Raw genomic sequence first — 24,218 nt, 5'->3', positions numbered from 1 at the left:
AACTGGCTCTCAAGAGAAGACAGGCTATGTGCACACTGCCCACAAAATGAGGTGGAAACTGAGCTGAACTTCTAACCTCCTGCCAAATGTATGACCATATTAGAGACACATATTTCCCTCAGATTACACAGACCCACAAAGAATTTTAAAACAAATCCAATTTTGATAAACTCCCATATGTATTTGGGTGAAATACCACAGTGTGCAATCACAGCAGCAAGATTTGTAATCTGTTGCCACAAGAAAAGGGCAAACAGTGAAGAACAAACACCATCGTAAATACAACCCATATTTACATTTATTTTCCCTTTTGTACTTTAACTATCTACACATAATTGCAACACTGTATATAGATATAACATGACATTTGAAATGTCTTTATTCTTTTGGAACTTTTGTGAGTGTAATGTTAACTGTTCATTATTTATTGTTTATTTCACTTTTGTTTATTATCTATTTCACTTACGTTGGCAATGTAAACATATGCTTCCCATGCCTATAAAGCCCTTAAATTCAAAATGAATTGAGAGACAGACACAGAGATATAACACGGAGAGTGACCCACAGAGAATGTGAAACAGTGCTCAGTGAATTCATTCAGCTTTAACTGGAGAGACAGTTTAGGCAGAGATCCCATATCTCTTCCATTTCATTACTCTGCGAGGGGTGGAGGATGGTTTGGACGGGAGGATGTAGGGATGGACGGTGGTCACAGCGGAGGGAGGAGGGGTGGACGGTGGTCACAGCGGAGGGAGAAGGGGTGGACGGTGGTCACAGCGGAGGGAGGAGGGATAGATGGTGGTAACAGCAGAGGGAGGAGGGATAGATAACAGCAGAGGGAGGAGGGATAGATAACAGCAGAGGGAGGAGGGATAGGTGGTGGTCACAGCGGAGGGAGGAGGGGTGGACGGTGGTCACAGCGGAGGGAGGAGGGATAGGTGGTGGTCACAGCAGAGGGAGGAGGGATGGGCGGTTGTCACAGCGGAGGGAGGAGGGATGGGCGGTGGTCACAGCGGAGGGAGGAGGGATGGACGGTGGTCACAGCGGAGGGAGGAGGGATGGGCGGTGGTCACAGCGGAGGGAGGAGGGATGGACGGTGGTCACAGCGGAGGGAGGAGGGATGGGCGGTGGTCACAGCGGAGGGAGGAGGGATGGGCGGTGGTCACAGCGGAGGGAGGAGGGATGGGCGGTGGTCACAGCGGAGGGAGGAGGGATGGGCGGTGGTCATAGCGGAGGGAGGAGGGATGGACGGTGGTCACAGCGGAGGGAGGCGGGATGGGCGGTGGTCACAGCAGAGGGAGGCGGGATGGACGGTGGTCACAGCGGAGGATGTAGGGATGGACGGTGGTCACAGCGGAGGGAGGAGGGATGGGCGGTGGTCACAGCGGAGTGAGGTGGGATGGGCGGTGGTCACAGCAGAGGGAGGTGGGATGGGCGGTGGTCACAGCGGAGGGAGGAGGGATGGACGGTGGTCACAGCAGAGGGAGGCGGGATGGACGGTGGTCACAGCGGAGGGAGGTGGGATGGGCGGTGGTCACAGCGGAGGGAGGAGGGATGGACGGTGGTCACAGCGGAGGGAGAAGGGGTGGACGGTGGTCACAGCGGAGGGAGGAGGGATGGGCGGTGGTCACAGCGGAGGGAGAAGGGATGGAAGGGTATTTAGGGTGAAGGACGTGGGAAGGGTTGCCTCTCCTCTGCTTATTGTTCTGAGTCATCAAAGTTGGGCCAAAAGGCCTCCGATTCAATTAAACATGAACTAGGATTCGCTCTCCTTTTGTCTCTCTTGCTGTCTCACACACACTCTCTCTCCCTTTGCTGTTTTGTAAGAAACTGTTTCTTATACCGTTGTATAATTGGTGAAAGTTAATGAGAGATAGTTGCTAGAACGCTAATTCATCTTTAGACCTGCTCAGAGCTGAGTTGCATTTCTCAGTTTTTAGAAACCTGCAGTTACCATTGACTATTTTCCTCTCCATCCTCTACCTCTCTTTTACCTACCACTCCCTCCCTCTCTCCTTCTCCTTCTGCACATCCCACACAAGTGAAATGCAACCGTCTCCTGTGTCCAGTGTGTATGTGTTTAGATCCGTCTGCATCTGGAGTACCAGATGACTCCTGACAGTGTCGGTGACAGACAGAGGTGTGGATCAGTGTCAGGGTGTCTCAGAGGAAGGCTTCTGTTCCACGACAGGCCCAACGCACCAGTGTGGCGTGAGGGGACAATATGCTAAACGGATCTCATTCACTCTCCATGCATCAGGCTACTTAGAGCCAGGGCATTCAGCTTGGAATAATAACCTCTCTCTCTTTAGCTGGATCATGAATCATCAAATGCGATACGAAGAAAGGAGAGTAAAACAAAATGAGAGGAAGCAGGGGTAGAGTAAGGGAAATGCCCGAAAGAGGGAGAATAGAGAGAGTGGAAGAGAACAATAAAATGAAAGAGTATAAGCAGTCAAATGAGTAATCCTGTATGGTTACATTACGCAGGTCAGAGAGCACACTGCCTGGAGACAGCCTGGTGAAAGGCTCACCATGAACAGACACCCACCCCCTCCATGTCATGTAGCGAACAGCCGTGTACTAGGCAACTAACAGGCCAGACGCACGGCTATGTCGATGCTCCACACGGGGGGTCAGAGTAGACTAGCGTAAGTGGGTCACTGGCCAGGGTGAACACAAGTTAATATGTTGATCATTGCATATCTCATAGGCCAGACTGTGGAAAATGTGTTGGTTAAAGTGTTAAACACACCATAACCTGCCTTGTCGAACCTGTTCATTCTTGTCTTTTGGGACTCATTTTATCATTTTGATCTAGTGCCTAGTCCTTAACAAAACCCTAATCTGTACCCTTAAACAATCTGAAAGAACTGGATGGTTGTGTCATCTGATTATTATAGCCTGCGTTTACACAGGGAGCCCAATTGTAATATTTTTGCCCAAATGGCAAAAGAACACATCAGAATGGTCAAAAGACCAATAATTGGGCAAAAGATCAGAATTAGTCTGTCTGTGTAAAACGTATCCTTCTGGCTTCCATCTCTACCTGGAGTGAACCATATGAGGATATAAAGGAGAGGAAGCCTCTGGAACAGAGAACCATTCCTCCCTCTAAAATAACTCCCCATGCCTTAGAAAGAACTGTGACACCACCCCATGGCAGCACGCAGTTATGACAGTTTAAGGTGCAAATAAACAAAGCCAGCCACCAACTGAGAAGAAACACACAGGAAAAACTAATGTCTGAAAGCAGCAGGTGGCTGCGGCGTGCTAGCGATCACCTGCCGGGTGTTAACGAACACATGTAGAAGCGACAGGAAATTGATGGATCATGTTCTGTGGAGAGGTGATAGGACGCCCGCCCTCAGGCAATCCTATACCCTGGTGTGTTTCCTCGACATGAAACAGACAGCAGACAGATCAGTGTGTATAATGTATTTTATTAACGAACCACCACCTAAAGTCTAACACATCCAGAACACAAATCAATTGAGCACAATCAAACCTAACTGCACCACAGCTCATAATACAAAAAAAAAAAAAAGAACCTGTACAAAATGTGATTTTTAAAAAGTTAATATCAAGCCTTTTATTTGGTATACAGATATTCATATATTTATACAGTATATATATGTGCCACTGCAGTCAGACAAACTGATCATATTTAATAAGGAACAAAAATAAACAGAAATAGAATAAGAGAAACGTCAGAGGAATACGGTGAAGCGCGTTGTCGTGGTAACAATGAGCAACAGGAATGACGAGGTAAACAGCCAGGCAGAGAAACTAAACAATAACTAGTTCTACAGAGAGGCAGCGCAGTGGCATGGACCTTTAAGTGTCAACTACATGGAGAGGGCCGTGTGGACACCCAAGTCTAAACACACACATACCTCACACACACACACACACGATCAGAGACACTAAAATACAGTATCATACACACACAACGCTGGTACATACCAACGCCAGGAATCATACAGATAGACACGTTCCTACGCACACACACACTGAAGGACATTCAGAGCTAGAGAGATGCAATGGGTGTGTGCTGGACCAGTGGGAATGGAGTTTGAGTATAAAGAGAGGACAGAAGGGCAAGAGCGCTAAAGGAGAGATGGAGGGCAGTGCTACAACTGTCAGCGTGGTTGTCTCCCCCTGCTGGTCACTCCGAGTCTCGCTGGACCTCGGAGGCATCAGCCCTACAGATGGGACACGTCCTGTTAGCCTGGAGAGACAACCAGAGGGAGGGAGAGTGACAATGTCAGTTAACCTGCAGGGATGACTTGATCATTACGGGGAAACAACTCCAGATTTGAGGGAACTAAGAATGAAGACGTTTGCCAACTAGTTGATCCTGAATTGTGAAATACTGGAGCGAGAGAAACTCACCCTGAGCCACTTGTCCACACACTTTCCATGGAACTCATGACTGCAGGGTAGAACCCGCAGCAGCTGACGAGACTCAAAGTCACTCATACACACCACACACCTGCAAATCAACAGTACAACGTTATTACAACAAACGGCAACTGTACGATCGGTAAGTGCGAAGGATAATATCCTCATACTCAGTTCTGATAGGGGAAGTACTCACAGCGTCTGTTCTGATTGGTGGTTGTTGGGGTTGAACCTATAGGAAGGCAGCTGTTCAATGTCTCCCTTGGTCAGTCCTCTGAGCTTGGCCTCTCCCAGACGCTCAGCCAGGTTGAGAAGCGCCTCATAGTTCTCCACCTCTCCGTCATCTACGTCTAGCTCCAGGCTGATGGCAGGGCCTGTTGGCTGGACTGGCAGCATGGAGCTGACAGAGGGAGAGAAACGCACTTACCTACAGACACTGTGTGCCTACACAGCGCATTAGAACTGAGGAGAGTGGCAGATACATGCTGTACATGAAAGCTCAGCAGTATTTACACAAATATGCTGTGCCACAAGAGTAGGTTTCTTCCACACAATATGCCAGCGTCTCCAGGTTCTCTAAACTACAACTCCCATGAGGTCGAGCTAGAAGCGGATGGTGGACTTACAGGAAGTAAGGCAGGAAACTGGGGTGGTAAGGCGAGGGTGGCAGTGGCTGCTGGGAGCGGTAGCGTCGTCCTGGGATACGTCGTGGCATGAAGCTGGGATACGACTGAGAGAAGAGATGTGGAATCAACGTCGCTGGCAATACCAGATTTTAAAATAAAGTCAACACAGGCTTTTAAAATGGCTTAAAAGATAATGATGCACCCATCACCCTGATGTGTGATAAAGGTGGTTTGAGGAGAATGGCAGAGAGACACACTCACCACTCCAAAGAACTCCTGTGGCAGTGGATCATGGGAAAGGAAGTGGAGCTGTGTGGAGTGGGGGGGCAGGCCGGGGTGGGCTGCGGGGGGGTAGTGGAGACCCGCCCCTAAGGACAGGTGTTCCCCCAACAGCTCCACGTCATTCTCTATCCTCTGTAACGGCTAGGAGGGAGAGAGAGATAGGGGGGGTTGATTACATGAGAGCAAGTGGAGCTACCCAAATAGTTAAATGACTACCTACAACTTCAATTACTAACTAAAATACTGCTTTAAGTCGCTAATGGAGGTTCAAATTGCTAATGCCACTCACCGATCTGGCCTGCTGTGTGGGGTAGGGTCCAAACTGTCCAGGCTGGGGGAGGTGAGGGGGATGGTGGGGGAGGTGAGGGGGATGGTGGGACAGGTGGGGAGGGGGCAGGAGAAAGGTGGGGTCACTGGACAGCAGGGAAGGGAATGGGTAGGGCATGGGCAGGTGCTGCACAGAGCATGTCTGCAGAACCTGAGACCAAGAGGGAGCCATTTAAAATACATTATTAACATTAATAATAATAATAATAATAATAATAATAATAATAATAATAATTATTATTATTATTATAATATAGATGAGAGATAATGACGCATTATGTACACATGAACATACATGCTTATGGAAAACAGGGAGGGAATTGGACCCATATGAAGTAGGCATACCGTGCGAACTGTATCAGACAGGGTAGTTGAACTCACCGATGGAGGAACACTGCAGACAGGGTAGTGTTGTCCACTGAAGACCACCGAGCATGCTGGGAGCTGCGGGGGGGCAGAGCGGGGGGACAGGCCAGGGGGTGCACCAGGGGGAGAGACCGGGTACGACACCTGAGAAGAACCCTGGGAGCAGAAGTCAAAAGGTCAGAATTCAAACCACCACGTTACCTGAACGCCCAAATAGAAGGATAAAGATGCCTCTAATCAAATTCAATAATGTTCATTTGACAACTACACAAACAAAATGGCTTCTTGTTTCCCCACTGACCTGGTCATGGAGGTCCAGCACAACACTGCTCTGCTGCTGAGGGGGGTGCTGGGGGTGGGCGGCAGGGTGCATCAGCCTGGGGGACAGGTTAGGAGGGTGGTGGAGGGGGCGTGGGGATAGGTTGGGGGGGTGGTAGGGGCGCTCCTCTGGCCCCCGGGGGGGTTGCTGGTTGTAGGGGTAACTCTGAGGGGGGACGGGGTGCCGGTAGTTCTCATCCTGAGGCCCTGCTGAGAGGCCGTGGTGGGGGTGAGAATGATGATGGTGCGGGTTGTGGTGATGGTGGTGGTAGTGGTGGTGATGATGATGTTGGGGGTGAGAGTTGTGATGAGGGTGGGAGGTGAGACGGTCACGGCGGCCACGCTGGCGTCTCATTGGAGGACTGGGGAAGAGAGGACGCTTGACATTATTACATCATAATTTATACCAAACATCCTCATCTTATCACAACAGATAATGCCCCAAGGAAGAATGACTACACACTGATGTGGACTCATTGTAACATTGACACACACACACACACACACACACACACCTGCGGCGGTTGCGAACAGGAGTGTGGCATCGTTCTGGCAGGTAGTGGGGGTGTGGCCTGCGACTGGGTGGGGGTGTGGCCCAGGTAGTGGGGGTGTGGGGAAGCTCCCAGGGACGAATGGGAGAGGATGGGGTGGAGGGAGGGGCAGAGCTTAGATCTAACATAGACTGCTGGGAAAGACGCTGTCGCTTGGGGCTAGGACTGTCCTCCATCTATAGATGAGACCGAGAGAGAGACAGCCACAGAAAGAGATAAGGGAGGAGAAAGACAGCATGGTGTTAAATAAGGCTATAGCATTTCTACTGCTGTGTTGGTACAATAGGGGGAGGTAAATATACTTACCTTGTCCCGCTCATCACTGCAGATGTTATCAGGGTGGAAGTGCAGGACACCTAACGGCCACAGAGAATAACAGGAGGGTCAAACCAGGCTATAGGCCACACAAAACCTCAAAGCTCAGACTTGGGCGGGCTAACAGGTACACATCAGTAGTCATGCTCCTTTAAACCCTCTCTGCAATTACCATCTGTAGAGAAAGTAGTGGCCCAAATTGTGTCTAAACTCTGAGGGAACAAATATGCACCTATTATTGCTGGATGAAGTCTGCTCAGTCTAGGGCAGGGTTTCCCCAAACTCGTGTTTTTTTCCCCTAGCACTACACAGGTGCTTCAAATCTACACGTTTTGATCATTTTAAATCAGCTGCGTAGTGCTAGGGCAAAAAACAAAAATGGCACCCCTTGGGGACCTGAGGATGAGTATGGGAAACTGGTGTAGGGCTTTGAATTGCCTGGTTCAGTCAGACAGTGTCTGCCACTGACAAGAGGGAGACCCATTCTAAGATGTAACAATAATCTCACTGTTCTCTGATCTCAAATATAAAAACTACCCCCTCTGCTGCCTCAATCTAACACAGACACAATCCCCTCCAATAGGCAGAGATGCCCTTGAACTGTGCGGATGGAGTTTGCTTTAAAACAGTCCTCTGAAAACACCTCCCTCCCCAGCCTCCCATCTCCAAACTAGCCCCCTCCCTCCCTCCGTCGCTTCAAAAACAACAGATCTGAGAGCGATCCCATCGCCCTCTCTGCTGCTCTGTGAAGTCAGGGGAGAGTGACAGCTCAAAGACGCCCCGCCAGCAGAACAGAACAGAGCAGCCAGGCGACTGGCGCTCAGCTCCGACAGGGAGGGACAGAGATCCAGACATTGGGCTGGGTGAGGACTGCCAGGTTATAAGGCGTTGTCCTAGCATCTGGGCCTCAGTACAGAAAAGGCCCCTATTTGAGCCAGCAGCTGCATACAACCCTGGTTCCAGGATTGAGCCACTAGTCTAAGCTGCTCTTCCACGAGCCCAAAACACACAGTTTATCTGTTTGACCTCAGAGAGGGAGAGAAACCGTGGTAAAATGCACAGACATATTTTCAACACCTCCAAATCCAGTCCTAACACATTCCCCTGAAAGTGATGTTCAGAGGCGTGACATGCTGAGAGCTCTGCTCACAGAACACACAGACCGTAAATCACACACAGGGTATTCAAGTAGAGGCATCTGCAGCTGCTTAGAGCAGGGAGTGTGTGTGTGTGTGTGCCGCACAAGCACGTTCAAAAGTGTGCGTATGCGCAAGTGTTATTTTAGGTCTGGATGGCAAACGTGCTATTACAAAAGCTCTCCATTAAAAGCTTGCATTCATAGACCTTTCTGCCTGTAGGGAATCCACTCCGTTATAACGGTAACCCGTTTCTTCAGAGGTTAGTGGAAGCCACGAAAGACTACTTGGGTAAACACAGACTGACGTCACTGTTGAAAGCATGGCTGACAGAGTAACCATCACTGTTTGAACATGCCATTATGGCTCACATGGGAAACTCTTCGGTGCGTGTTCCATCCCACCATAGGGGGCAGTATTCTCAGAGCTCATTGACGTCTACTGCCTCAGTGGTTGGCGATATCCAGATGTTCATACAGTCATACCATTTCTGTACCACACCAGTGTCTACGGTATTACCGAATGTGCACACAAGGGGCGCCATTTAAAAAAAAATGAAATGCAAATGCGGGCACAAAAGAATTTAAGCAACAGGTATGTTGATTCAGGAGGTGGTTGAATGTCTCTGCTGTAACCAAGAAGGTTGATCTTGACATCTAGCCACTTCGCTAGCAAACTAAATGCATAGCTGGAACCCTGAGCTGGGTATCATTTGACACATCTTAGATTTCTTATATAATTAAATGTAAATATAAAACTGCAACAAGCAACAATTTCAAAGATTTAGCTGAGTTAAAGTTCATATAAGGAAATCAGTCAATTGAAATACATTCATTAGGTTCTAATCTATGGATTTCACATGACTGGGCAGGAGTGCAGGCATGGGTGGGCCTGGGAGGACATAGGCCCACCCACTTGGCAGCCAGGCCCACCCACTGGAGGTAAAACATGGGACCACTTTTCACTGAACAAAAAAATAAACTCTACATAAGCAGTATTATGAAATACCCTGTTATACAGTATATCGCCCAAGCCTACAGCCTCAGATGTATATTACTACAACATAGAAATTGTGTAGCACAAACCATAAGTATTTTCTTTTCCAGAAAACAATTAAGGTTATCAAGTCATAACACATATTCTGCACATCTCCATATGCAAATGTACCTAGTCCACAACTGTCCTGTCTAGCTCCCTCACTCCCCATTTGTTCAAAGCTCCCTTAAATGCTCTGAGAAGGTGACATGAGCAATCTTTCAATAACTGAAATGTGTTCATGTTGTTTGGAAATCTAAGCAATTTATAGGCCAGGCAGACTGGATGGACAGGCCATTCACATAAGCAGTGAGGAAACTGAGTCAAAGCCCATTACTTGCATAGCCACCTGACTACAGACAACACTGGATGTTCAAATCTGGTTGTTGGCGTCTTATCTTTTTAGACAAACAGCTGGAACATTGCACTGAAAGGAGGAAGACTGCACTGTTTACATGTCAAGCCTGGCACATGCTAAATCACAAAGGTACACTAATATATGCACGGGGTGTGATGCATTTAGATTCGTATGGAATGGGAGCCTTCAAGCTTACCGGTGCCGGGGTGTCTGTGTGCTCCGTGGGAAGGGTGGCGTTGCGCCCCACCGGACAGGTAGTTCCCCTGGGTGTGCTGGTTCTCCGAATAGCTACCGCGCGCTCCGTGCGGAACCCAGCCGGGGTTGTTTTGTTGAGGGTAATTCACCCCGATCCCACCGCTGGCATTCATCATGTTCCCATTGTTGATTGTGTTATTGCCGTTGCCACCACCGTTCATGCCATAATGAAAGAAACCTGAACGTGACCGAGTCCTCGGCGGATCCATGGCTGAAGGAGGCGGTGGTAGGTGGGCGTAATGGAGGTATATCTGGGAGAGATGGTTTGCCGTAGCCTCCCTCTCGCCTGGCCGCCACTCCTTGCTATCTTCGTAATCGGCCTGTTCTAGAGAGTATCTTCCTTCGCATGAACCGCTTGGTTTGGGGCGTAGGTAAAACGGAAAGCGGCGGGTGTACGAGTAGTCCTCTCTACTGTCGTTCGTACACCATCAGCAGCGATGGGTATTTCCTGTCAGCTCTCCCCTCTGCCTGTGTTGCGCGTCACTGTCAGTCAACACTCCAAAAACGGCTTTATTTGTATCCCTAGAGGTCGATTTGGCATGTTACTTTGTTCTGTCATTGCAATACACCGTATGCAATCGAATCAAAACAAACAATACAGATAGGTACATTATAATAAAAAAAGCTTTAATGAATGTATCTGGGCTGTACCCCTTCGGGTTTCTATTGTCTCATCAGCTATGAAGCTTGGTTGGCGACTAACGTTACTGGCTTTCTACTTTTCCTGGTGAAATGGCACGCAAGCTAGCCAGAGTTCACATTCAGTTAGCTAGTTAGAGTATTTGCTAGTTTGATAACGTTAACACACAGCTGGCTTTGTAATAATATTAACTGTCGCTAGCTAGCCAACAAACTTAGCTTGCTGCTGTTTAGCATATTATAGCTAGCTGGATCGCGGGCTAGCTTACGTAAGCTAACACAACCACGGTTCAGAAGTGCTAAGTTCCTACATAAAACCTTGTAATATTTCTGAATTCTCACATTATACACTTGGTAACCCACCACTGATTCTACATTACTAACTACGCGTTGTTACTACTAACATTTTAACTCAACCCGTCGTTGTTAACGAGTTTATTGCTAACATGAAAGCTATCTTCGCTAGCAGGAGGAAAACAATTTCGCTGCCGACATTACCAAGCCTTACAGAGCGCTAGCAAGAATGTCTGCTCATTGGCATGCATGCTGCTAACCTTTTTAGACGATGTTGGTTGATCCGAGATAGGCGCGGCCGAATGCCTTGCCTGATCTTCAAATAATGCTGGTCTTCATACGATTTAAATCCCCACCACGAAATGTACATTCACGGCTGAAGCTAGTGGTGTTTTCTCTGTAGATGTCAGTGGGGAGCGTAAATGGAGATCAATCATTGGGATTTTCAGATCTCTGGTCAGACCGATCTAATCGAGTACATAAATCTCTGACGACACATTTGTTACATTGTGTAAAAATCCTCAAAGATATACCACAACTAGAATATATTTATTAGTGCATATGTTTCATTTAAAACCAGTGGTGTCTTTTTCAGGCCATATTGTTGTTTATCCCGATAACAAAAGATCACTGCATTGATTCGCTTTGTCTGGTAAACGACGGGGAAGAATCAACCTAATTAATAATTCAGTAGTCTTGTTTCAGTACTAAGGAATTTGGTTTGGTATCAGCGGCGGATTGGCCATCTGACAATTCTGGCAAATGCCAAATAGGCTGGGGGGGGGCTGGGGGGGGGATCTGTCGAAATTGACACATACCAAAATATACAGTACCAGTCAAAAGTTTGGACACACCTACTTATTCAAGGGTTTTTCTTTATTTTCACTATTTTCTACATTGTAGAATAATAGTGAAGACATCAAAACTAAGAAATAACACATATGAAATCATGTAGAAAGCAAAAAAGTTTTAAACAAATCAAAATATATTTTATATTTGAGATTCTTCAAAGTAGCCATCCTTTGCCTTGATGACAGCTTTCCGCACTCTTGGCATTCTCTCAACCAGCTTCATGAGGTAGTCACCTGGAATGCACTTCAATTAGCAGGTGTGCCTTGTTAAAAGTTAATTTGTGGAATTTATTTTCTTCTTAATACGTTTGAGCCAATCAGTTGTGTTGTGACAATGTAGGGGTGGTATACAGAAGATAGCCCTATTTGGTAAAATACCATATTATGGCAAGCTTTGCACACTCTTTGCATTCTCTCAACCAGCTTCACCTGGAATTATTTTCAACAATCTTGTAGGAGTTCCCAGATATGTGTATTTATATTTATTATGGATCCCCATTACTTTTCCTGGGGTCCAGCAAAATTAAGGCAGTTATACAATTACAATACATTCATTACATAATTCACAACACACTAAGTGTATGCCCTCAGGCCCATACTCCACTACCACATATCTACAACACAAAATCCATGTGTACGTGTGTATAGTGCGTATGTTATCATGTGTTTGTATGCATGTGTCTGTGCCGATGTTTGTGTTACTTCACAGTCCCGCTGTTCTGTGGTTTTTACATCTGATTCTACTGCTTGCATCAGTTACCTGATGTAGAATAGAGTTCCATGTAGTCATGGCTCAATGTAGTACTGTGCACCTCCCATAGTCTGTTCTGGACTTGGGGACTGTGAAGAGACCTTTGTTGAAATGTATTGTGGGGTATGCATGGGTGTCCGAGCTGTGTGCTAGTATTTTAAACAGACAACCTGGTACCTTCAACTTGCCAACAACTCTTACAAAAACAAGTAATGAGGAAGTCAATCTCTCTTCCACTTTGAGCAATGACAGATTGAAATGCATGTCATTAATGTTAGCTCTCTGTGTACTTTTAAGGGCCAGCAGTGCTGCCATGTTCTGAGCCAACCGCAATTTTCCCAAGTCCCTCTTTGCACCTGACCACATGACTGAACAGTAGTTCAGGTGCGACAAAACCAGGGCCCGTAGGACCTGCCTTGTTGATAGTGTTGTTAAGAAGGCAGACAGTGCTTTATTATGGACATACTTCTCCCCATCTTAGCTACTGTTGTATCAATATGTTTTGACCATGACAGTTTACAATCCAGGGTTACTCTAAACAGTTTAGTCACCTCAACTTGCTCAATGTCTACATTATTCATTACGATATGTAGTTGAGGTTTATGGTTTAGTGAATGATTTGTCCAAAATACAATGCTTTTACTTTTGGAAATATTTAGGACTAACTTATTCCTTGCTACCCATTCCGGAACTAACCGCAGCTCTTTGTTAAGTGTTTTCGTCATTTCAGCTGCTGTAGCAGCTGACGTGTATAGTGTTGAGTCATCAGCATTCATAGACACACTGGCCTTACTCAAAGCCAGTGGCATGTCATTAAAGATTGAAAAAAGCAAGGGGCCTAAACAGCTACCCTGGGGAATTCCTGCTTCTACCTGGATTATGTTTGAGTGGCTTCCATTAAAGAACACCCTCTGTGTTCTGTTAGACAAGTAACTCTTTATCCACATTATAGCAGGGGGGTGTAATGCCATAACACATATGTTTTTACAGCTGCAGACTATGACTGATAATGTCAAAAGCTGCACTGAAGTCTAACAAGACAGCCCCCGCAATCATTTTATCATCAATTTCTCTCAGCCATTCATCAGTCATTTGTGTAAGTGCCATGCTTGTTGAGTGTCCTTCCCTATATGTGTACTGAAAGTCTGTGTTGAGCACTTGTTGGCTGCTTTTCCTTCACTCTAAGGTTCATCTCATCCCAAACCATCTCAATTGGGTTGAGCTCTGGTGATTGTGGAGGCCAGGTCATCTGATGAAGCACTCCATCACTCTCCTTCTTGGTCAAATAGCCCGTACACATCCTGGAGGTGTGTTGGGTCATAGTCCTGTTGAAAAACAAATGATAGTCCCACTAAGCGCAAACCAGATGGGATGGTGTATCGCTGCAGAATGCTGGTTAAGTGTGCCTTGAATTCTAAATAAATCACAGACAGTGTCACCAGCAAAGCACCATCACACCTCCTCCATGCTTCATGGTGGGAACCACACATGCAGAGATCATCCGTTCACCTACTCTGTGATATCTCACAAAAACATGGCGGTTGGAACCAAAAATCTAAAATCTGGACTCATTAGACCAAAGGACAGATTTCCACCGGTCTAATGTCCATTGTTCATGTTTCTTGGCCCATGCAAGTATGTTCTTATTATTTGTGTCCTTTAGTAGTGGTTTCTTTTCTGCAATTTGACCATGAAGGCCTGATTCACGCAGTTTCTTCTGAACAATTGATGTTAGATGTGTCTGTTACTTGAACTCTGTGAAGCATTTATTTGGGCTGCAATTTCTGAGGCTGGTAACTCTAATGAACTTATCCTCTGCAGCAGAGGTAACTCTGGGTCTTCCTTTCTTGTGGTTGTCCTCATGAGAGCCAGTTTCATCATAGCGCTTGATGGTTTTTGCGACAGCACTTGAAGAAACTTTCAAAGTTCTTAAAATGTTCTGCATTGACTGACCTTCATGCCTTAAAGTAATGATGGAATGTCATTCCTCTTTCCTTATTTGAGCTGTTCTTACCATAATATGGTCTTGGTCTTTTACCAAAAACCTGTTAATTGAAATGCATTCCAGACTACCTCATGAAGCTGGTTGAGAGAATGCCAAGAGTGTGCAAAGCTGTCATTAAGGCAAAGGGTGGCTACTTTGAAGAATCTCAAATATAAAATATACACTGCTCAAAAAAATAAATGGAACACTTAAACAACACATCCTAGATCTGAATGAAAGAAATCATCTTATTAAATACTTTTTTCTTTACATAGTTGAATGTGCTGACAACAAAATCACACAAAAACAATCAATGGAAATCCAATTTATCAACCCATGGAGGTCTGGATTTGGAGTCACACTCAAAATTAAAGTGGAAAACCAAACTACAGGCTGATCCAACTTTGATGTAATGTCCTTAAAACAAGTCAAAATGAGGCTCAGTAGTGTGTGTGGGCTCACGTGCCTGTATGACCTCGCTACAACGCCTGGGCATGCTCCTGATGAGGTGGCGGATGGTCTCCTGAGGGATCTCCTCCCAGACCTGGACTAAAGCATCCGCCAACTCCTGGACAGTCTGTGGTGCAACGTGGCGTTGGTGGATGGAGCGAGACATGATGTCCCAGATGTGCTCAATTGGATTCAGGTCTGGGGAACGGGCGGGCCAGTCCATAGCATCAATGCCTTCCTCTTGCAGGAACTGCTGACACACTCCAGCCACATGAGGTCTAGCATTGTCTTGCATTAGGAGGAACCCAGGGCCAACCGCACCAGCATATGGTCTCACAAGGGGTCTGAGGATCTCATCTCGGTACCTAATGGCAGTCAGGCTACCTCTGGCGAGCACATGGAGGGCTGTGCGGCCCCCCAAAGAAATGCCACCCCACACCATGACTGACCCACCGCCAAACCGGTCATGCTGGAGGATGTTGCAGGCACGGCGTCTCCAGACTCTGTCACGTCTGTCACGTGCTCAGTGTGAACCTGCTTTCATCTGTGAAGAGCACAGGGCGCCAGTGGCAAATTTGCCAATCTTGGTGTTCTCTGGCAAATGCCAAACGTCCTGCACGGTGTTGGGCTGTAAGCACAACCCCCACCTGTGGATGTCGGGCCCTCATACCACCCTCATGGAGTCTGTTTCTGACCGTTTGAGCAGACACATGCACATTTGTGGCCTGCTGGAGGTTATTTTGCAGGGCTCTGGCAGTGCTCCTCCTGCTCCTCCTTGCACAAAGGCGGAGGTAGCGGTCCTGCTGCTGGGTTGTTGCCCTCCTACGGCCTCCTCCAAAAGTGACCAAAACATCAGCCAGGAAGCAAAGGAACTGAGAAGGGGTCTGTGGTCCACCTGCAGAACCACTCCTTTATTGGGGGTGTCTTGCTAATTGCCTATCATTTCCACCTGTTGTCTATTCCATTTGCACAACAGCATGTGACATTTATTGTCAATCAGTGTTGCTTCCTAAGTGGACAGTTTGATTTCACAGAAGTGTGATTGACTTGGAGTTACATTGTGTTGTTTAAGTGTTCCCTTTATTTTTTTTAGCAGTATATTTTGAATTGTTTAACACTTTTTTGGTTACTACATGATTCCAAATGTATTATTTCATAGTTTTGATGTCTTCACTATTATTCTACAATGTAGAAAATAGTCAAAATAAAGAAAAACCCTTGAATGAGTAGGTGTGTCCAAACTTTTGACTGGTACTGTACATATTTATTTATTTACACATGACCTTTCAAAATCTTCCGTGACCCAAATTTGGGTCAGTAGTGGAGAATCGCTGGATTGAAGCATTCTGAAGGCTACTTTTCATGTTAGGGTACTTCACGTAGGCCTACCTTCCCTACCTTGCCTGGTGTCAGCAATCAAATTCAGAATGGAAACAATACCACAAACATACACAAGGATGTTGAATGTAAAATATGTAACATTGCATAACCAAGCAAAAACCTGTAAGAGGCAAGACATGATAAACTCCACACACAATAATATCAGGCACAATAGTGTGGAGGCAAACCACCACAACACCCATAGGGGGAGCCAAAGGATCTGGATGAGCAGGGATAGTAGAGACACTAGTGTCCAGATCACTCTAGGCAGAAAGAGACCATCATGCTGGGTAACCTTGAAGAGAAACAAAGGTAGGATTATGGCGCAACCAAGACATGCTGAACCCAACACACACAGTGTAACACAACAACAACAAAAATGTGTTTTATAACACTGCTCTGGACTGCATGTGGTATGGTTGGAGGGGGGACCAAACCTGGTTCGGGAGGTCTGAAGGGTGGATTTCCAGCTGTAGCCGATAATCTTCATCTGCAATCTTCCAAAGGGAGTACACTTTTACTGGGGAAAGAGTAAGAAGAACAGTTTGAAGAGCACAGTCAGTAATGTGCTCATACATCTACATTGTAATTGATCTGTCTATCCATTTGTATATTTCCCCCAACTGTTTAAATACTATTCTTCGCTGTGGGGAGTATTGGAAACGATCATATCTTTGGTATTGGTTATTGTGTACTCACAGAAGGCAATAATTGTTAGGAGTATGATCATCAGCTGTAACCAGCTCACATATCCACCAGACGTCTGATAGGAAAGAGGGAGAAGTTCAGTAAACTACTGTTGGATACCAACATTTAAGAATCATTCATTGGAATTTCATACAAATAAAATAAACTTGACTTTCAAGGCAACTCTCTCTGTCATGGTAACTAGTCATATCACACCAGATATTCTTGAGTCCCATATATGAAGAAAGAGCAACCAAAGGATTGGTGTCACCTCAGACCCGGACTCACCTCAGAGGCCCCTGTAACAGTATTACCCTCAGTCCTCTGTTGATGTTCGCGGAATGTGTTGGCAATGTTCGCCAGCCTATAGTTTCTGACGATATCAGTGTTGTCTGTGAATTCTCTTCGACATTCAGGACAGCTGTAATTGTTGTGGCACCTCATGCTCTGGATGCAGGGCAGGCAGTAGCTGTGTCCACATGGGAACTGGTGGGGATCATTTAGTATCTCATAGCAGACGAGACAAGTCAACTCCGGCAGAACACTGTCCATTTTGACAGAGTCAAGTATTTAATCCAACACCGACTTTAACACTTCACACAGCAATTTGACAGAGAAAAGATTAACATAAAGAAGCAAGAGTAACTACTGCAAGCAGTCTTAAAAAACGAAAGCAAAAGGAAAGTTATTGAGTTATTTCCTGTGTGGGAGGGGCCTGTGTGCGCCTGTGTGTATGTGTGTGTATGTGTGTTTGGGATTTAAGCAGATTCCTAGTCAACCTAATACAGGGACGGGCCACTTTTATGAGGGTGGGGGCAAAAAAAAAACAGAATTCATCATGAGGGGCCGCAGTGGCTCGTTGGTCTGCATAAAACCATTATAGTAAAACCACTATATTAAAACCATTATAGTAAAACCATTAAATTAAAACCATTATAGTAAAACCATTATAGTAAAACCATTATATTAAAACCATTATAGTAAAACCACTACAGTTAAACCATTATAGTAAAACCATTATAGTAAAATCATTATATTAAAACCATTATAGTAAAACCATTATATTAAAACCACTACAGTTAAACCATTATAGTAAAACCATTATATTAAAACCATTATAGTAAAACCACTATAGTTAAACCATTATATTAAAACCATTATAGTAAAACCATTATATTAAAACCATTATAGTAAAACCACTATAGTAAAACCACTATAGTTAAACCATTATAGTTAAACCATTATAGTAAAACCATTATAGTAAAACCACTACAGTTAAACCATTACAGTAAAACCATTATAGTAAAACCATTATGTTAAAACCATTATAGTAAAACCATTATGGTAAAACCATTATAGTAAAACCATGTGCAATCAAGTCATTTTCATGAGAAGGGAATGCAAAGCACAAGTATTATTTAATAACTTTGTCCAATGAACGCTGCAAGGCTTAAGGCTTAAGTTACAAAGCTTTAACAAGTATTACAATGTATTATTCTAGACATGATCAGAGGGAGAGAGAAAGCATAGCCTGAAAGGCCATGCCCCAAGAGTCCCTGAGGAGGAGAGAGACAGAAAGAGAGAGAGTATATCTCACCAGTGTCAGGAGCAAAATAGAAAGAGACAATTAATCTGCGAGCCTTTTATAGGCATCTGACTTGTTTGGATTCAAAATCTGACTTGTTGACTAATGGCATTACTACGGAGTTAATCCTTAAGAGTCGATTGAGGCACCCGTGCTATCTGTTGTTTTGCATGGGCTGCATCTCAATCCACCACAGCCGCCTATGTTGGCCTTCCACATCTGCGGTCAGACTAGGAGACATCACGAAAATTGGTCTTCTTGCAAAAAAGTATGTAGCATCTGACCGGTTTGGCCTACAAAACTAATATAATTCTATGGAAAGATGAGACTCACGAACAAGATGATGTTCTCCGTTTTGCTCTACGACCCCCACAATCCCCACGGGACTCGTCGGTACCGCCGATGTGCCAACTTCTGTCTGTAGCGTCTGAACCGTCTGAACCGTTTGGGCTACAAACTACACTGAACTAAAATATAAACACAACATGGAAAGTGTTGGTCCCATGTTTCATGAGCTGAAATAAAATATCTCAGAAATGTTTTATATGCTCAAAAAGCTTATTTATGTCAAATTTTGTGCACAAATTTGTTTACATCCTTGTTGCACAGGTGCACCTTGTGCTGGGGACAATAAAAGGCCAGTCTAAAATGTGCACTTTTGTCACACAACACAATGCCACAGATGTCTCAAGTTGAGGGAGCGTGTAATTGTCATGCTGACTGCAAGAATGTCCACCAGATGTTGCCAGAATGTTAATTTCTCTACCATCGTTTTAGAGAATTTGGCAGTACGACCAACCGGCCTCACAATCGCAGACCACGTGTAACCATGCCAGCCCAGGACCTCCACATCCAGCTTCTTCATCTGGGGAATAGTCTGAGATCAGCCACCCGGACAGCTGATGAAACTGTGGGATTGTTCGACCGAAACATTTCTGCACAAACTGTCAGAAACCGTCTCAGGGAAGCTCACCTGCGTGCTCGTCGTCCTCACCAGGGTCTTGACCTGACTACAGTTCGGCGTCATAACCTACTTCAGTAGGCAAAAGTGGCATTGTGTGGGCGAGCGGTTTGCTGATGCCAACGTTGTGAACAGAGTGCCCCATGGTGGCAGTGGGGTTATGGTATGGGCAGGCTTAAGCTGCGAACAACGAACACAATTGCATTTTATCAATGGCAATTTGAATGCACAGAGATACAGGGATGAGATCCTGAGGCCCATTGTCGTGCCATTCATCCGCCGCCACCACCTCATGTTTCAGAATGATAATGCATGTCACAAGGAAATGTACACAACTCCTGGAAGCTGAAAAGGTCCCAATTCCTCCATGGCCTGCATACTCACCAGACATGTCACGGATTGAGCATGTTTGGGGTGTTTTTTATTTATTCCCTTCCTATATATTTATATTACCAAAATTATGTGGACACCTGTTCGTCGAACATCTCATTCCAAAGTCATATGCATTAATATGGAGTTGGTCCCCCCTTTGCTGCAATAACAGCCTCCACTCTTCTGGGAAGGCTTTCCACTAGATGTTGGAACATTGCTGCCGGGACTTGCTGCCATTCAGTCACAAGAGCATTAGTGAGGTTGGGTGCTGATGTTGGGCGAATAGGCCTGGCTCACAGTCGACGTTCCAATTCATCCCAAAGGTGTTTGATGGGGTTGAGGTCAGGGCTCTGTGCAAGCCACAGAGCCCTGACTAAGGGGCCTAGCCCAAGTTCTTTCACACCGATCTCGACAAACCATTTCTGTTTGGACCTCACTTTCGGTACAGGGGCATTGTCATGCGGAAACAGGAAAGGGCCTTCCCCAAACTGTTGTCACAAAGTTGGAAGCACAGAATTGTCTAGAATGTCATTGTATGCAGCAGCGTTAAGATTTCCCTGCACTGGAACTAAGGGGCCTAACATAAACCATGAAAAACAGTACCAGACCATTATTCTTCCTACACCAAACATTACAGTTGGCACCATGCATTGAGGCAGTTAGCGTTCTTCTGGCATTCGTCAAACCCAGATTTGTCTGTCGGACTGCCAAGCCTGACGCTTGGCATTTAGCATGGTGATCTTAGGCTTTTGTGCGTCTGCTCGGCCAATGAAACCCATTTCATGAAGCTACGCGCTTCAGCACTCCCGTTCTGTGATCTTGTGTGGCCTACCACTTTGTGGCCAAGCCGTTGTTGCTCCTAGATGTTTCCACTTCACAATAACAGCACTTACAGTCGATGAGGGCAGCTCTAGCAGGGACATTTTTTTACGAACTAACTTGTTGGAAAGGTGGCATCCTATGACGGTGCCATATGGAAAGTCACTGAGCTCTTCAGTAAGGCTATTCTACTGCCAATGTTTGTGTATGGAGATTACATGGCTGTGTGCTCGATTTTATACACCTGTCAGCAATGGGTGTGGCTGAAATAGCCGAATCCACTCATTTGAAGGGGTGTCCATATACTTTTGTATATATAGTGTCTCCCCTTGATATAAGAGACACTTGAAAACCTTATTCCTTATGATTACAATTTTTTTACTTGCTGTTTTGCCATTAATTAACATGTTATTCAATTACATTTTTTATATATTTCATTTTATACCTACAGGTGTCCTAAAATCGCTAAATGATCCATGGTTTGGCCATTTAAAAACAATTCCAAATGTTAGTTTAGTAGAACCCCCCTCGCAAAGGCTAGACGGTGTGGCTAGACGATATGGCTAGTGTGGCTAGACGGTGCACTGTCCTTCTCTCAGCACATATCAAAGCTGCAGGCTAAAGTTAAATCTAGACTTGGTTTCCACTATCGAAATCACTCCTCTTTCACCTCAGCTGCCAAACTAACCCTGATTCAGATGACCATCCTACCCATGCTAGAATACGGAGACATAATTTATTGATTGGCAGGTAAGGGTGCTCTCGAGCGGCTAGATGTTCTTTACCATTCGACCATCAGATTTGCCACCAATGCTCCTTATAGGACACCACTGCACTCTATACTCCTCTGTAAACTGGTCATCTCTGTATTCCCGTCGCAAGACCCTCTGGTTGATGCTTATTTATTAAACCCTCTTAGGCCTCATTCCCCCCTTTCTGTGATATCTACTGCAGCCCTCATCCTCCACATACAACACCCGTTCTGCCAGTCACATTCTGTTAAAGGTCCCCAAAGCACACACATCCCTGGGTCGCTCCTCTTTTCAGTTCGCTGCAGCTAGCGACTGGAATGAGCTACAACAAGCACTCAAACTGGACAGTTTTATCTCAATCTTGTTATGGGTGTAAGATGGCACAGTGATGCCATCTGTTGGTAAATGTTAATTACTGCAACTCCAGTGTTTTACCGGTGTGCTTGAAATACCCGGATGTATTGCAATATACTGAACAAGACTGGTTACTCGCATCCATGCCTCTGTCTCGTCATTTAACATTCAAACATGGTGTCAGAGTCGGATAACTAACCATGCTTTCCGCAAATTAGAGTCACCTGTTCTGGTTTACCCCTAAAAATGCTTTTCTGAGGTAAACTTCGCCTGACGCCGGAATTGTCCTTAGCTAGAGTGAGTTTGCTAGTTAGCTTCAGTGTTGTTAGCACCGATTAGACATGGCAGCGAACATTCCCCCTCCCGCCGTTATGAAGCTTAGCGGAGACTGGAGCACAAACTGGGATACGTTTAGAGGTGAATGGGAGGACTATGCACTAGCAACGGGACTTCTGGAAAAGGACGATGAGGTAGTGGCTGCCACTTTGAGGACTATAATGGGAACAGAATGCCGACACGTATACAAACACAACCTGAACCTAACAGCAGCTCAGCAAGGTAACGCTACAGCTATTCTTGATGCTCTTGAACATTACTTCAAGCCAGCAAAGAACGTTATCTACGAGCGTTATGTTTTCGGTTGTTGCAAACAGGAGGACGGGGAGTCCATTGACAGCTTTGTCACTAGGCTAAGGGAAAAGGCAGCTACATGTGACTATGGTGCTTTAAGAGATGAACTGATCAGAGATAAGCTAGTGCTTGGCATAACTGATGAGGGCACCCGCAGACGTTTGCTGAGAGAACGCGACCTGACGCTGGTCTTGGCGGTGGAGACATGCCGTGCAGCAGAGCTTACTGATATACGGGTAAGGTCCATGGAACTAGAAAGACAACATATGGACAATGTCAATGCTACATTCAGGCAGCCAGTAAGGAAATTCCCCTTTGCCACTGCTAAGGCTAATACTACAGCCAACTCTGCAGCAGACAACCCCAATACGTGCAGATATTGTGGCATTTCTCATGGACGAGGAAAAGAATACTGCCCAGCCTATGGAAAAATATGCAAATCCTGTGGTACAGCTAATCACTTCGCAAGGGTCTGCATGAAAAGCAAGAGAAAGGAGGGTAAAGTGCACTCCATTGAAACAAACACAGATGAAGGGAACAACAGCACAGAGGATGTATATGCTAGCGAGTGCATAGGGGCAGTGAGGGCAAAAGGACAAAAGTGGTTTGTCACTCTGCTACTTAATAATAAACCACAGCAATGCCAGCTAGATTCAGGGGCCACATGTAATGTTATGAGCCTTAGAGACAAAAGGAGGCTCGCGCCCAGAGACAAACTCACACAGAGTAGCACCAAGCTGAAACTGTATTCGGGACAGTTCATGACCTCTTTAGGCCTGTTTGTGACAGAGTGTGTTTTACGTGGCCAGAAACACACCCTTGAGTTTGAAATAGTTGAGGCTAGTCAACAGCCATTACTGTCAGGTTCTACATGCGAGCGCCTTGGACTCATTAACTTCACCATCCCAGCTGATCTTAACATTGTAGACAATGTCCAGGCTGGGCCCCTGAGCAAGGAGACACTCCTGAGCAAGTACCATGATGTCTTCAATGCACCGGTCGAGTCAGTTCCCGGCGAAGTCCACTTTGAGTTGGACGCAGCAATCCAGCCTGTCCAGTGTGCACCCCGCAATGTACCAGTGGCCATGAAAGCAGCTACAAAGGCTCAGCTTGACAAATACGAAGCAGATGGCCACATGATATCCGTCACCGAGCCTACAGACTGGATAAGTAATATGGTCATCGTCAAGAAACCAGACAAGCTACGGATATGCATTGATCCTAAACACCTCAACCGGGCTCTGAGACGCTCACATTATATTATGCCCACGTTGGAGGATGTTCTTTACAAGCTCCCAAAGGCCAGAGTCTTCACGCTCGTGGACGCCAGAGATGCCTTCCTGCAGTGCAAGCTCGACGAGCCCAGCAGCTACATGACCACCTTTTGGACACCCTGGGGCAGGAAGAGGTGGTTGAAGCTCCCGTTTGGTGTCTCCGTGGCTCCAGAGGTGTATCAGCGGAAACAGCATGAGCTGTTGATGGGACTCAGTGGCGTGGAACCCATAGCAGATGACATCCTCGTAGTGGGCTGTGGGGACAGTGATGAGGAGGCAGAATGTGACCATGATGCCAAGCTGCTGGCCCTGATGGTCAGATGCAGACAGGTCAAGCTAAGGCTAAGCATAAAAAAGCTTCAGTTTAAAGTGCCAGAGGTCCGCTTTCATGGGCACATCTTGTCCTCCACTGGATTGAAGGCGGATCCTGAAAAAGTGAAGGCTGTCTTGGAAATGCCCCAC

General features: G+C 45.9%; 2 protein-coding genes across 4 annotated transcripts; both read right to left on the bottom strand.

The window, feature by feature from the left end:
• Nucleotides 1-3,423: 3,423 nt before the first annotated feature.
• On the bottom strand, nt 3,424-11,377 carry LOC115172060 (E3 ubiquitin-protein ligase RNF38). 3 transcript variants are annotated; one of them, XM_029729262.1, is made up of 12 exons: nt 11,167-11,376; nt 9,915-10,495; nt 7,181-7,230; nt 6,839-7,050; nt 6,307-6,685; nt 6,021-6,161; nt 5,602-5,790; nt 5,292-5,453; nt 5,031-5,134; nt 4,601-4,804; nt 4,396-4,495; nt 3,424-4,231 (listed from the first exon to the last, which is right to left on the bottom strand). In XM_029729262.1, exons 2-12 carry the CDS (start codon nt 10,180-10,182, stop codon nt 4,169-4,171), a joined length of 1,872 nt encoding a protein of 623 aa, XP_029585122.1. In that variant the 5' UTR covers nt 10,183-10,495; nt 11,167-11,376; the 3' UTR covers nt 3,424-4,168. The 3 variants fall into 3 exon arrangements, with proteins under 3 accessions (XP_029585122.1, XP_029585126.1, XP_029585119.1); XM_029729266.1 differs by lacking the exon at nt 9,915-10,495 and having other exon boundaries at nt 11,167-11,377; XM_029729259.1 differs by having other exon boundaries at nt 9,915-11,376.
• Nucleotides 11,378-16,184: 4,807 nt separating this feature from the next.
• Nucleotides 16,185-17,706, bottom strand: LOC115172047 (uncharacterized). Its single transcript, XM_029729251.1, has 4 exons — nt 17,298-17,706; nt 17,022-17,085; nt 16,760-16,842; nt 16,185-16,617 (listed from the first exon to the last, which is right to left on the bottom strand). The coding sequence occupies exons 1-4, from the start codon at nt 17,559-17,561 to the stop codon at nt 16,318-16,320; spliced, it is 711 nt and encodes a 236-aa protein (XP_029585111.1). The 5' UTR covers nt 17,562-17,706; the 3' UTR covers nt 16,185-16,317.
• Nucleotides 17,707-24,218: the final 6,512 nt, after the last annotated feature.

This window comes from Salmo trutta, chromosome 3, assembly GCF_901001165.1.
Source record: "Salmo trutta chromosome 3, fSalTru1.1, whole genome shotgun sequence".
In the NCBI taxonomy this organism is placed as follows: domain Eukaryota; kingdom Metazoa; phylum Chordata; class Actinopteri; order Salmoniformes; family Salmonidae; genus Salmo; species Salmo trutta.
Note: the sequence above shows the minus strand (reverse complement) of the source record. Positions and strands in the feature narration are given on the sequence as shown.